We start from the raw sequence: 13436 nt of genomic DNA on the forward strand, positions 1-13436 counted from the left end.
TGTGTAAGAGTGCCTGCTGATTTGTAACCAAGCTTATTAATTTTTTGAATTTTTGCCTAATCTGATGAATTAAAAATAGTATCAGTGTAATTTTAACTTGTATTTTTATTGTGAGTGAGTTGGAGGACCCTTTCTTTTGCTTAAGAGCCTTTGCATTTTTTTGTGTGTACATCTTTTCATATTCTTCACACAATTTTCTATTTGGTTGTTGGTCTTTTTCTTACCAATTTCTAGATGGTTATATATTCGACAACCAATTCTTTATGATAAACTGCAAATATTTCACCTATTTTTCATTTGTCTTTGAATTTTTTTAAAACTTTGCTATAGTTTTTTTTATATCATGCAAAATTATTATGGCTTCTGGATACGTAGTCATAACATTACCAGCTCATCCTCAGATTATAAAAGCGTTTTCTGTTTTCTTTGTTATATATATGGCATTGTTATTTACATTTAAAATCTTTCATTCATTTGGTATTTATCCTGGCATATGGTGTGGAATATGCTACCTCATCACTATTTACTGAAATTTTCCTTAGTGGTTTGACTGCATATTAAATCCCTGAATGTATTTGACTCTACTTATGGACAATTTATTATGTTCTATTTATTCATCGTGTTTAGGCCAACACTACACTGTTTCAATTATAAAGGCTTTGTAATGTGTCTTATAGGGCTAGTATTACCTCTCTGCTTTTGTTAAATTTGTTAAATTTCTCTGCCTTTATTTGTTTTTCTTTATGAACTGTAGAATTAACTTATCTGATTAAAAATAAATCTGTTAATATTTTTAAGAATTATATTCAAAATTAGATCAGAAATATCTGACATAGGGTTCATGATCCTATCCGTAATCTTCCTGTACAAGAGCATGCTATTAGGTTTTTCCTTTTGTTCAGGCATCTTTGAAATCCTTCAGTAATGCTTTAAAGTTTTCTTCATTCGAGTTTACATATTTCCTGTTCAATTTATTCCTAGGTATTTTTTTCCCTGCTGTTGAAAGTGATATCTATCTTCTTCTTTTTCTTTTAAGTTTATATATTTATTTTGAGAGAGGGGGTGCAAGTGGGGGACGGGCAGAGAAAGAATCCCAAGCAAACTCTGTGCTGTTAGTGCAGAGCCAGATGCATGGTTCAATCTCATGAACTGTGAGATCATGATCTAAGTCAAAACCAACAGTTGGATGCTGAGCCACCCACGTGCCCCTGGGATCCATTTCTATCTTTATTCTATCTTTATCTACACATCAATTTGGTACCTGATACCTTTATTGAATTTTAATCATTTCTGACAGATTCTTAGTTGATTCTTATTTTTCTAGGTATGTAATCCTTTTACTGGCAGATATTGTTAGTTTTATCTTCTCTTTGCCAAACTTTGTTTATAAGGTTTTTTTCAATTTCATACAATCATTTCACAAATATTTATGGATCTCTTATGGACAAGGCACTGTTCTAGGCCCTTGGAACAGTTTAGACAAAATTTCTCTCTTGGCATTTCTATAGAAGCTAGGGAGATATAAAAAGCAAAAACACTTAATAAGTAAAACTTACAATAAGCTGAATATGATAAATGATAAGAAAATAAAACCCAGAACATGATGAAAGCACTGAGGACTAACAGAATAAGAATTAGTTTGCAATTTTAGATGGGATGATCAGTGTACTTTTCATTGAGAAGGTAAATTTTTTTAATTTTTAAAAATTTATTATTTTTGAGAGAGAGACAACACATATGTGAGTGGGGAAGAGGTAAAGAGAAATGGGGATGGAGGATCTGAAGCAGGCTTTCTGCTAACAGCAGAGATCCTAACGCAGGGCTCAAACTCAAGAAACATGAGATCATGACCTGGGCTGAAACCGGACAGTGCTTAAACTGACTGAGCCACTCAGGTGCCCAGAGAAGGTTAATTCTGAGCAAAGATCTGAAGGAGGTAAAAGAGTGAGCCAATTGTTGGTAATCATGATGATCACGGGTATAGTGTCTTATTTTATACTTCAGTGGAAATGTTTTTCCACTGTTCTTTTTTTTTTTTTTTTTGGTCATGCCTGATGTGGGCTTTAGATAGGTAAGATAGATACATTTTCTCATGTTAAATAAGCCCACTTGTTTTTGAGTGTTCTGTCAAGAAAGTTTACTGAAATTTATCAAGTACCTTTTCAGGGTCTGTCTATAGAGACAACCGTACAATTTTTCTCTTTAAGTCTTTCAAGATGATAACATGTATACTGTATATTACCACTATTGAATGATTTTTGCATTTCTGGTCCTGGTGAATTTCATTCCTTTAGAGTGCCGGTGGATTATTTTGGCAAATATCTTATTTAGAATTTTCCATTAATACTCAGAAATGAGATTAGGCTGTGATTCCTTTTTTGCTGTTCTTGTATCCCTTGAAGCTACTGGCATAAATACTTTATATGCTTCATAAGAATAATGTGGAAAAATTTCTTTACTATTCTCTGCTCTGGAATTGTTTAACAATGGAATTACCTACTTTTTTAAAGGTTTTGTAGAATTCCTATGGAAATCATCTGAACTTGGTATTGTTCTAAAGGTTGCTTTCTGAAGCTTCTTTTTCTATCAAACTTGATCTTTTCTAGAAAGAGTAAATTGTGTTTTCCTAGAACATTATCTATTTCAGACAGATTTACAAATTTAGTTTTGTAGACTTAACAAAGTAGTATCCAACTATTCTTCAGTTTCATCTTTTTCTATGGTTACTTCTTGATTCTCCTTTTGTATTTTATATATTTGCATTTGCCGCCATTTTTAAAAATGTTTACTTATTTTGGGGAAAGACAGAGACAGAGTATGAGTGAGGGAGAGGCAGAAAGAGAGAGGGAGACACAGAATCTAAAGCAGGCTCCAGACTCCAGGTTGTCAGCACGGAGCCTTATGCAGGGCTCAAACCCACAAACCAGGAGATCATGACCTGAGGCAAAGTCGAATGCTTAAAGGACTGAATCATCAAAGTGTTCTTGCCCCCAGTCTTTTGATTAGATTAGCTATTGGCTTTTTTATTTTATTGTTTACTTTTAACTTCCAGATTTATTTATTCTGTTTTCTGTGTTCTAACTCATTAATCTCTACTTGAATCTTCATCCATTTATTTTTTTAATTTTTTTATTCTTTTGTTTTGTTTTGTGTTCCAATGTTTCCAGTTACTGAGCATTGCTTTATCTTTCTCCCACAGTTTCTGAGATATATTGTTATTCTTTAGAAATTTTGCCATTTTGTGCTTTAAGTCTTTTGGCCCAAAAGTTGTTTAAGAGGGCTTTGTTTTATAAATATTTAAACTTAAGTATCTTTTGCTTTTTGAATTTTTAAAATTAATTTTTCACTTTACTTTCTCACGATTAGAAAATATATCTGTACCATTTCTACTTTTTAAGATTTACTGAAACTTTCTTTTTGGCCTAATATATAATCTATTTTCATGATTTTCAGGATAAAGAGTTTTATGTAATCAATTTTTCCTTATTAATTTTATTTAGTGTTCTTTGTATCTACTTATTTAAAAAATTTTAATGCTTTTATTTATTTTTGAGAGAGAGAGAGAGAGAAATAGAGAAACAGCGTAAGTAGGAGAGGGGAAGACACAAAATGAGAGAGAATCTGAAACAGGCTCCAGCCTGTGAACTGGGAGATCATGACCTGAGCCAAAGTCAGATGCTTAACTGACTGAGCCACCCAAGCGCCCCTGTATCTACTCATTTTTTTTCACTCGGTCTTTCATCAATCAAGAGAAGTTAATTAGAATATCTTATTACCAGTATGTTTTTGTGTATTTTTTCTTTGAATGTTCCAAAATTTCTGCTTTAGATATGTTGCTGTCATATAGTTGATATATGATATATGATACAACTACTCATATCTATTGAGAATTGTACTTATGATAAAGTTGCATTCTTGTTTAATTCAATGCTTCTTGTCCTAAATGCCATCTTTTCTTTATTAAGATTGTGGCTTCTAGTCTCCATGTCCTAATATACCTGTGCTTGGGGTTTAATTTCCAATTTTTAAAAATCATTTTGTCTTAGGTGTGTTTTTACATAAAGTATAAAGTTATGATTTATACTTTTACTCCAATTGAATTTTTTTCCTTATAGATGAGTTTAAGCCCATTTCTACTTATTGATACAACAGATTCATTTTCTGTTATTGTTTTATGTTATTAAAGAAATACAACATTTTTGTTTTTATTATTTTTAAAGAAAATCTTTGGCTAAGTAATTTGTGTTTATTTTTATGTACTTGCAATACTTAGAAAACTTTTACTTTTCTAGGGTTTACTTTCATTTAGTATTCTTGGACCTTTATTTTTTGACAATATTTGTTTCCTAATAGAGACAGATATAAAATTCAAATGTATAACATTTTGCACTTGACTTTCATCTATCACCTAATTATATTCAATGTTATGATCTTTCTTAGTGTTTCCCTAACACTAATATTACATATGCCATGATTTTTTTATTGCTTGATTTGTTAGATTTCAGTGATATCTTCTGATGCTCAGCTATTAGAAATAAAGTAATTAGAGAAAGTCTTCTAGCTCTCATCTTCTTTTCATCTTTTTTTGCCCGCATTAGCCGCCTGTAAAAGTCTGAAATAATTTTCTAATTGGAAACATGGTATTATATCATATAATATAGCAAATGCATAATATTTTAAAGCTTTCAACTTTCAAAAACAACCTCATATAAGTATTTATTTCTAAGTACCCTAGCCCTCTCTTTCTTGTCCTTCCATCTCATTAAAAGTTACACCGAAAACCTGGGTAACCTACTTCGGTGTATAGATAATTGACTGATTTCTGCTACAGTGAGTAGCTGTAACATTAACCAGAGAGGACCCTGCCATGGAGATAGGGGCTTCAAGTTCTTTTTTAAATTAATAACATCTCCAACTGGAGGTAGTGATGTGAGGTAATGATTGAAAGCTCCTGTTTGCAACCATTTGTAATTACCAATGGCATCCAAACATGCTCATTAATTCATTCTCTCAACACTGACAACTGTTGTCTTTGATCATGTTCTACTCCATTACCTATGTTGTTGTCACTATACCTTGACAATAAAATCTATCTTCTGCGTGTCAGTGTTGTGTACTGGTGGAGGATGGATAAATTCATATTTTTGTGGAGGTACTATCTGGCATGGGCCCTCTATTACTTTGGAGAGAGTATAGAGGATCATGCCATTAGAGAGTTAAAGAATATACAAGATAAACTGCAGCAACTTTCTGGGTGGCGTTTTGGGTGAGTCTGGTTGAGTCCATATTTAATGTGATAATTTGTAGAAGTTTTGTTTTCTAGGTAATACTTCAAGAGAATTCTAGTGGTTGGGAGGCAGTGAAGTCCTTGTGCGCAGGCACTGCCACAGGAAGTGGGAAGGGTGGGAAGAGTGGCATGATTTGGGATTTTAGATTTCTTCTCTTTTGTCCTTTTAATAAAAATGACAAGCTACCTTGGTGGAAAATATAAATGTGTCTTCCATGTTCTTTCTGTCATCAATCCTATGTTTGGTAATTATTTATGGAGAGTGAATCTATAGTAGACCAGACACTGTGTATCTCTGGGGATACAGTGGTGAGCAATATAGACATAGATTTTGTCTTCATGGACTTCTAGTCTACAAAGAAGCACACAAAGCCATAATCACCATTGCAATAATCTTGAAGAAAAAGCATTTTAGGAGTTAAGAGCAAAGACAATTGCAATGAGATCTGAAGGATAAGAAAAGAAAAGAAAAGAGAAGAAAAGAAAAGAAAGAAAAAGATGGAGAAGGTAGAATGGGAGTCAAGTGGTCCAGATCGAGAAAGGTGCCATCTGTCAGGTGCTGGAGTGCTTGTCTGAGTTGAGGAACTAGAAAAAGACAAGAATCAAGATAGGGAAGGGTCTGATATTAGGGCTGGAAAGGGAAATTGGGGGATGCCAGATTCTACTGGGATGCCATGATGAGGATTTTGGTCTTTATCCTAAGGGCAGGGGCAGCTATATAATTTGTGAGACTCAGTGATATGAAAATGCAAAGTGAAAATGCAGGGTCCCCTTTACAAAAATTATTAAGAATTTTAAGACAATGACAGCAGAGTATGAAACCAAGTGCAGGACCTTTCTAAGCTCTGTGCCTAGTGTGACTGCACTGGTCACAAACCCATGAACTTGGCCCTTCCTAAGGGCAATGGGAAGCCAAGGAAAAGTGTGAAGTAGAGAAGAGTGATGGTTGGTCTGGCACTTTAAAAGACAAATTCTTGGGGCACCTGGGTGACTCAGTTGGTTAAGCATCAGGCTCTTGATTTTGGCTCAGATCATGATCTCATGGCTTGTTGAGTTTGAGCCTGGTGTCTGGCTCTGTACTGACAGTGCAGAGACTACTTGGGGTTCTGTCTCTCCCTCACCTTGCCTCTTCTCTGTGCTCACTCTCTGTCTCTCTCTCTCAAAATAAATAAACATAAGAAAAAGACAAATTTCTTTTTTAGTTTTATTGAACATTTATTTTGAGAGAGAGACAGAGTGTGAGTGGAGGATGGGCAGAGGGAGAGGGAGACACAAAATCTGAAGCAGGCTCCAGGCTCTGAGCTGTCAGTACAGAGCCTGATGGGGAGCTTGAACCTTAAGCTGTAAGATCATGACCGGAGCCAAAGTCAGATGCTTAACCAACTGAACCACCCAGGCATCTGTGTGTTTTGTTGGTTTAAAACAATAGGCTGGGGACATCTGGGTGGCTCAGTTGGTTGAGCGACCAGCTTCAGCTCAGGTCATGATCTCACTGCTTGTGGGTTTGAGACCTGCATAGGGCTCTGTGCTGACAGCTCAGAGCCTGGAGCCTGCTTCGGATTCTGTGTCTCCCCCTCTCTCTGTCCTTCCCATGCTCATGCTCTGTCTCTCTCTCTTTCTCAATAATAAATAAATGTTTAAAAAAAACAAAAGAAAAAAATAGACTGTATTTTATATGCAGCCAATTATTGAGAATCAAATCTTTTGTTCATCATCACTCTGTCAAAACAAGTCTTGGGTATTGTTTGATGTAGTAAGAAATATGCAAATGAGAAAAAATCAAACAATTTTACATTTTACAATACTTTATTTTTTACAATAATCCTATTTTTGTGTGTTTACGCATTTCAAACACCCTATGGGGAAATAGTTACTCAGCAAAACTACAGATTTGATAGTGATCCATAGTTTAATTTTTTGACACACAGAGAAACAATTTTCTTTAAGGACTTTTATGACAGAATATAGGTCAACCTATGACTCTTTAAAAAGTCTGACAACTCTAGAAATCAGCAACCTTATGTTTTTTAATCTTGTTAATTCAAATTTATAAACACTAATGGTAAAAATTATCCCCAGTTAACAGTATTTTTAAAAAGAAGATATTTGTTAGATATTTGTGTATCATGACAAGAAAAAAGGAAATATTTGGGGGGGCATCATTCTTTTTTTTTTTAAATTTTTTTGATGTTTTATTTATTTCTAGGAGAGAGAGAGAGAGACAGCGTGAGCAGGGGAGGGTCAGAGAGAGAGGGAGTCACAGACTGAAACAGGCTCCAGGCTCTGAGCTGGCAGTCAGCACAGAGCCCGACGCGAGGCTCAAACCCACGAACCGCGAGATCATGACCTAAGCGAAAGTCGGACGCTTAACTGACTAAGCCACCCAGGCGCCCCTGGGGGGGCATCATTCTTTAGAAACATGATATAAATGGTAAGAAATTAACTTATATTTACTGAATAATATTTGTGGTTTGGTTTATATTAACTATATTTACTTAATAATGTTATGGTTTGGCTATATAAGCAAACTGTCTTAGAGAGTGATATGAAATAAGTAAATTACAGTGGAAGGAGAGAGGTACTATTCTTATATTAATTTGGAGCTTGTGAGTACAGAGAAATGCATAGTGGGAAAGTGAGTCCTCAGTTTAAAGTTACTTCAGTTTAACAGAAGAAGCAGTCTGACACATACATAAATATACAACTTAATAAGCAATTACACTATTCAGCTTGCTCTGGTTGTGTAGATCTCTGCAACTAAGGGTAAGTAACTACAATGTCAGATATAAGCAGAGGTGAGAAGCTGATGGGTCTGATCTTAAAGGCAAAGAATCACAGGGAGGATATGGATAAAATAAAGATGAAGAGCTGCGAAGGAAAGGAGGGTGAGGTCTAGCAAATTATGCGCTTGCAAATCTTGCATGAGATAAAAACCAGTATCAGCATTTGATAGCTACTGGCGATGGAATTATATTACAGATGCTTAAAATTAATGGGACATTCAAAAAGAGTCCCTGCCAATCTAGGAGAAACACTAAAAAAGTTCATTAGGATTAACACACATTTGGCGTAGAATAGGGTGGACAATTATGTTGAGCTAGTTTGGGATCCAGGTAATGAAAGAAGACTTCATGAGGGAGGTAGAGTAATTACTGAGCTCTAACGGGTAAGAGTGAAATGGCTAGATAATTCATAATCATTATTATTGCATTATATTTATTTTTGTTGCTTTCTAAGATGTTGAGTAACCTGGACGACTTACCTGCAGGAGAAAACAGGAACTCTGTCTCTGACATGCAATTCTACCTCGAAGCACAATTAATTGAAATGAATTAAGAGTGTGACATCATATAGTTATCATAATTAGACAAACACATCTTGGTTTAATTTAACTTGAACATAGTCTAAGGGGTTAAAAAGCTTTGGAAATAGAAAAGACCCCTTAAGCTTGTTCATTAAAAAGATTTTAATTTGAAAGTTGAAAAAAATACATAGCTAAGATTTTTTTGCACAATTATATAGAAACTCAAAAACTGTACATAGTAATAATGATAAAATTACTTGCCTAGGTCCACAAGTGATTCTTCAATTGTTTGTTGCACAGGCTCAGAGAGAAAAAAACTAAGAACACAATCACTCTGAAAAAAAACACACAAAATATAGTATTCCTTCATATCTTATATTTATTTATTGCTTCTATTCACTAGTGGAGGATGGACTCCTGATTCAATATGACTGGTATTCTTATAAAAAGGGAAAATTTAGACACAAGCATTCATGTAGGAAGGACAATGTGAAGGGAAATAGGCAGAAGATAGCCTTTTTTTTGTTTGTTTCATTTATTTCTGAGAGAGAGAGAGAGAGAGAGAGAGTGAGCAGGGGAGGATCAGAGAGACAGGGAGACACAGAATCTGAAACAGGCTCCAGGCTCTGAGCTGTCAGCACAGAGCCTGATGCGGGGCTCGAACCCATGAACCGTGAGATCATGACCTGAGCTGAAGTCAGACGCTTAAGTGACTGAGCCACCCAGGCGCCCCCAGAAGATAGCCTTTTATAAGTCAAGGAGAGAAGCCTGGAATAGATTCTTCCCTCACAGCCATCAGAAGGAAACAACCTTGTTGACACCTTGACTTCAGACTTTCAGATTCCAAAAACACAAGACAATGTATTTCTGTCCTTTAAGTCACCTTGTGGTTAAATCAGCTTGTGGCACTTTGCCACGGTGACCCTAGCTAAGTAAGACAGCACCCAATGTTGCTCCCTTCATTTATGTCCTAGATTCTTTTCCTTCCTCCTCAGGAACCTTGAGGAATATCTCAGTCTCTACGTTAGTAACTTTACCTCCTTCCTTTCTTTCTCATCAGCATAAAGTAGTCTCTCCATTTTCACACCTAGCAAACAGAAGAGTCAAACCACACAAAGTATACTCACACGTAAATAATACCCTGTCACTAATGCCCCTTGACACAACCTACAGGAAGAGCTACCAACATTCATACTGGTTTCACCTCAATTTCTACTCTATGATCTACAGCAACAGGGTTTCCACCACTAATTGTCCACCAAAGATGCTCTTAACCATCATCTCTAACAACTTTTTCTTTTTTAATGTCTCCCCCCAACCCCAATCCAGTGGGGATTTTCTTGGCTTTTATATAACTACTACATTTTCAGTGAAAAATTATCATTTGCTTTTATGGTACTAGGTTGTCTCAGTTTTGCTTCCATTTGCCCTGTCACCTCATTCTGGACTTTAAAAAATTTTTTTAAATGTTTTTTATTTATTTCTGAGAGAGAGAGAGAGAGAGAGAGAGAGAGACAGCGTGAGTAAGGGAGAGTCAGAGAGAATCAGAAGCAGGCTCCAGGCTCTGAGCTAGCCATCAGCACAGAGCCCGACACGGGGCTCAAACCCACAAACCGTGTGATCATGACCTGAGCCAAAGAAGGACGCTTAACCAACTGAGCCACCCAGGCATCCCAATCACTGAACCTTTTTTTTTTTTTTCCCCAGGCTCCTTTTCTTTTGCTTATAATTTAAATTCTAGTGTTCTTCATTTCCAAGCCATATCTCTCATTCCTGGCACATTCTTTCTGGGTGATGTTATCCCTTTTGGTGGCTTCTACAATGATGCACAAATCTAAACCTTTATCCCAGCTTTGTCTCCTGAGCCTCAGCCCTCTGTATCAAAATACCTATTTTTTGGCTTCTTGACCATTCTAAAGACAATTACAGCCAAAAAGTGCACCAGTAAATGCATTTTCTTTGCCTGCAATTTGCTACCTCTTCCTATGTCCAGGCTCAAAACAGAGTGTATCTTTTTAGACTCTGCAATGTTCCTTACCCCACACATAATATCTATTGCTAAGTCCCTTATCGATATTAATTTCTAAATATCTCAACTACCCATTTCTTCTTTCTAGGTATGCTTCAGAGTTCCAGCATCCTCACTTCCTACCTAAATTACAGCAGGGGTTCCCAACTCTTACCTTGCTACCCTTTAATCCAATCTATTTTCTACTTCATTGTCAAACTGATCTTTAAAAATAAAAATATAACAGTTAACTGCTTAAAACCCAGCAGTGGCTCCTTATTGCTCTTATGAAATAGGCCGACTGCTTCCTTCACAAGGCTTGTAAGACCTTTCTTGATTGGGATTTTGCTTATTTCCCCTCTTCATCTCTCACCACTTCTCTTCCAGGACTTCATGCTTAACTACACTGAATTATATTTATTTCTTCAAGTGTGCAGATTCTCTCACCTCCTTGTTTTCCTACACACTCTGTTATTATCCATCCTTTCCACACCTACACACCCATTTGCCCAAGGTTTATCACGTGCTTTCTTTTCTACTCTTTTAGCCTCGTCATTAAAATATCAGGAGCAGGGATTGCCATGTATTCATTCATATCTAATATAGCATTTTTGCTCAATAAATATTTATTAACCAGAACTGAGATCTGTTTTTAGATACAGAATACATTGGTTTTCCAATGCGAATATTGTTATCTATGTAGCAGTTTTATGCATCAGTGTAAGTTAGTTAATTACCAAATTTTGATCTCTGTGTATTAATCTCTTGTGAATCTGCTTAATAAGAATCTGTCCCCAAGAAATGTATCCATATTCAGGATGCTGACCAAATCAAGTTTTCTTTTTTTTTTGAAAGCTTAAAGTCAAACTTCAGACTGTGAAGAATTTGTTGAAGAAAATTTAACCTTCTTTGGCCTTTTGACAACTAGACAATTATTCTTCTCTGGTGACATTTTGGCCTCACCACCCAATGGTTATTAAACTTCAATAGTAGGCAGAATATTTTCCCAATTAGTGTCTGAAATGTCACCACTAGCCAATTGTTCCCTTGTGTTTACACTGTCATATCCTTGAAATCCTCATTTGTAATTCTGGGTGTGGGTGACATACTAAACACTAATTCTTTATTGTAACAAGATTGTTTTAATTCTTGAGGAGAAACATGACTCAGTGTCAATGGAGGGAAAAATCAATAAAAGAGATGAAGAGGGGAGGAAAAGTGATGTTGCTCGATCTTAAAATAATTAATTTTGAAATTTTTGCAGGCTTGGTTTTACTCATGTGCATGCTTTCCAGTGCTTTTTAGCACACTGTACCACTAGAGAGTATGAGTTTTAGCAACGTCAGTACTACAATTGTTCTTACTGATAACTAGGATCGATGTTTTTATCTGGGTGTTTATTGACCCCCAAGGAGTGTGGCTACACTTACTTGTATAGGTTGTGTACTGAGCAACATTAAAGGTGCCATTTTTACATGGACTCTAAGTATAATCCTACTTAACAGTGTTCCCCATATGTAGGGCTGGCAGATAGAGCAAATAAAAACAGAGGATGTCCATGCAATATTTGTAACATAATTATTCTAAAAATATATAGTTTATCTCAATTCAAATTTAACTGGGTGGCCTGCATTTGACTCGCTGCCTTACAATATGAGGTGTCTAGAAAATGTGTGGGCACACTTTTGGCTGTCTCAGAGGATACAATTGGCAATTATTGGTCAAGACTACTTATCCTAAATGTCCTGCAATACCTAGGAGGTTCTCACATTATGAAGAATGTTTCTTTTCTGCTTAATTCTTCAAAAGGTAATAGTCTCCTAGGGGGAAAAAACAACTCTGAATTTAATTACTTTATTCTAGAAGTGAGAAAGCTGAATGCTAGATAGCAGAAATGATTCACTGATTGAAATTAGTACCAAAACCAAACCAAACCAAACCAAACCAAAACAAAAAACCCAGCCAACCAACCAAACCCTGTGTTACCTGTGTTATTATTGCCAATGGCCTATAGATGTGAAAAATGCATATGGGAGACAGGTGACAGGTAGGATATGTGGCTACAGAGTCCTACGGCACTCTAGATCTATAGAAACTGGAAACTAATGCGACTTATTGATCAATATTAGGCAGAAAAGCATCACAATCAGATATTTTTAGAAAGGTGACAGTGCAGCATTGTGGAGGAAAAGAAAAGGCAGTAGCCACTTCTGGAGAATATCATCAGCAAGATTCCTTATATGCTCAACATATTGTATTTTCTGAGCATTCCATTCTGCTTTCCCATTAAATCTCTAAAATGGCATTTATGTTCTCTCCCATTCCCTTTATCCCCCTGGCCCTGGTCGGGGGGTAGGTATCCTCCTCGTATCTCCTTTCTCTTCTAACTCCCATTCTTTCTTCCTCTATCAAACGACCCTGCTTTGGAGATCATGTCTGTTGACTCTACTGCTCTCCCCACCCCTCTTGCTGTTGCACTTGTCTACACTTGTCTGTAGGTCACTGACCTTCATTTCTTGAACATTTTCCACCCTAGAACAGTATCATTTTCTTCGATAGTTCTTGTCATAATTCACACTTATTTTATTTATTTTAAAAATAAGTTTTGTGTTTTACTTACTTAATTATTTATTTATTTTAGAAAGAGTATGTGAGCCAAGGAGAGGAGCAGAGAGAGAGAATCTTAAGTAGACCCCATGCTGAGCATGGAGCCCAGCACAGGGCTCTATCCCACAACCCTGGGGTCATGACCTGACCCAAAATCAAGAGTTAGACACTCAACCAACTGAGCCACTCAGATGCCCCATTTCATGCTTATTTTAATATTCACACAAATT

The 13436-nt window shown here is 36.1% G+C and overlaps 1 protein-coding gene across 1 annotated transcript in view; it reads right to left on the reverse strand.

The window, feature by feature from the left end:
- PIK3C2G (phosphatidylinositol-4-phosphate 3-kinase catalytic subunit type 2 gamma) overlaps positions 1-13436 on the reverse strand; it is a 323071-nt gene that overhangs the window by 30481 nt on the left and 279154 nt on the right. Inside the window, exon 29 of the mRNA XM_039222254.1 lies at positions 8853-8925. Coding sequence (XP_039078185.1) covers positions 8853-8925 — 73 coding nt within the window. The remainder of the gene's footprint in view (positions 1-8852; positions 8926-13436) is intronic.

Source organism: Hyaena hyaena, unplaced genomic scaffold, assembly GCF_003009895.1.
Source record: "Hyaena hyaena isolate Hyena2069 unplaced genomic scaffold, ASM300989v1 scaffold_1089, whole genome shotgun sequence".
In the NCBI taxonomy this organism is placed as follows: Eukaryota; Metazoa; Chordata; class Mammalia; order Carnivora; family Hyaenidae; genus Hyaena; species Hyaena hyaena.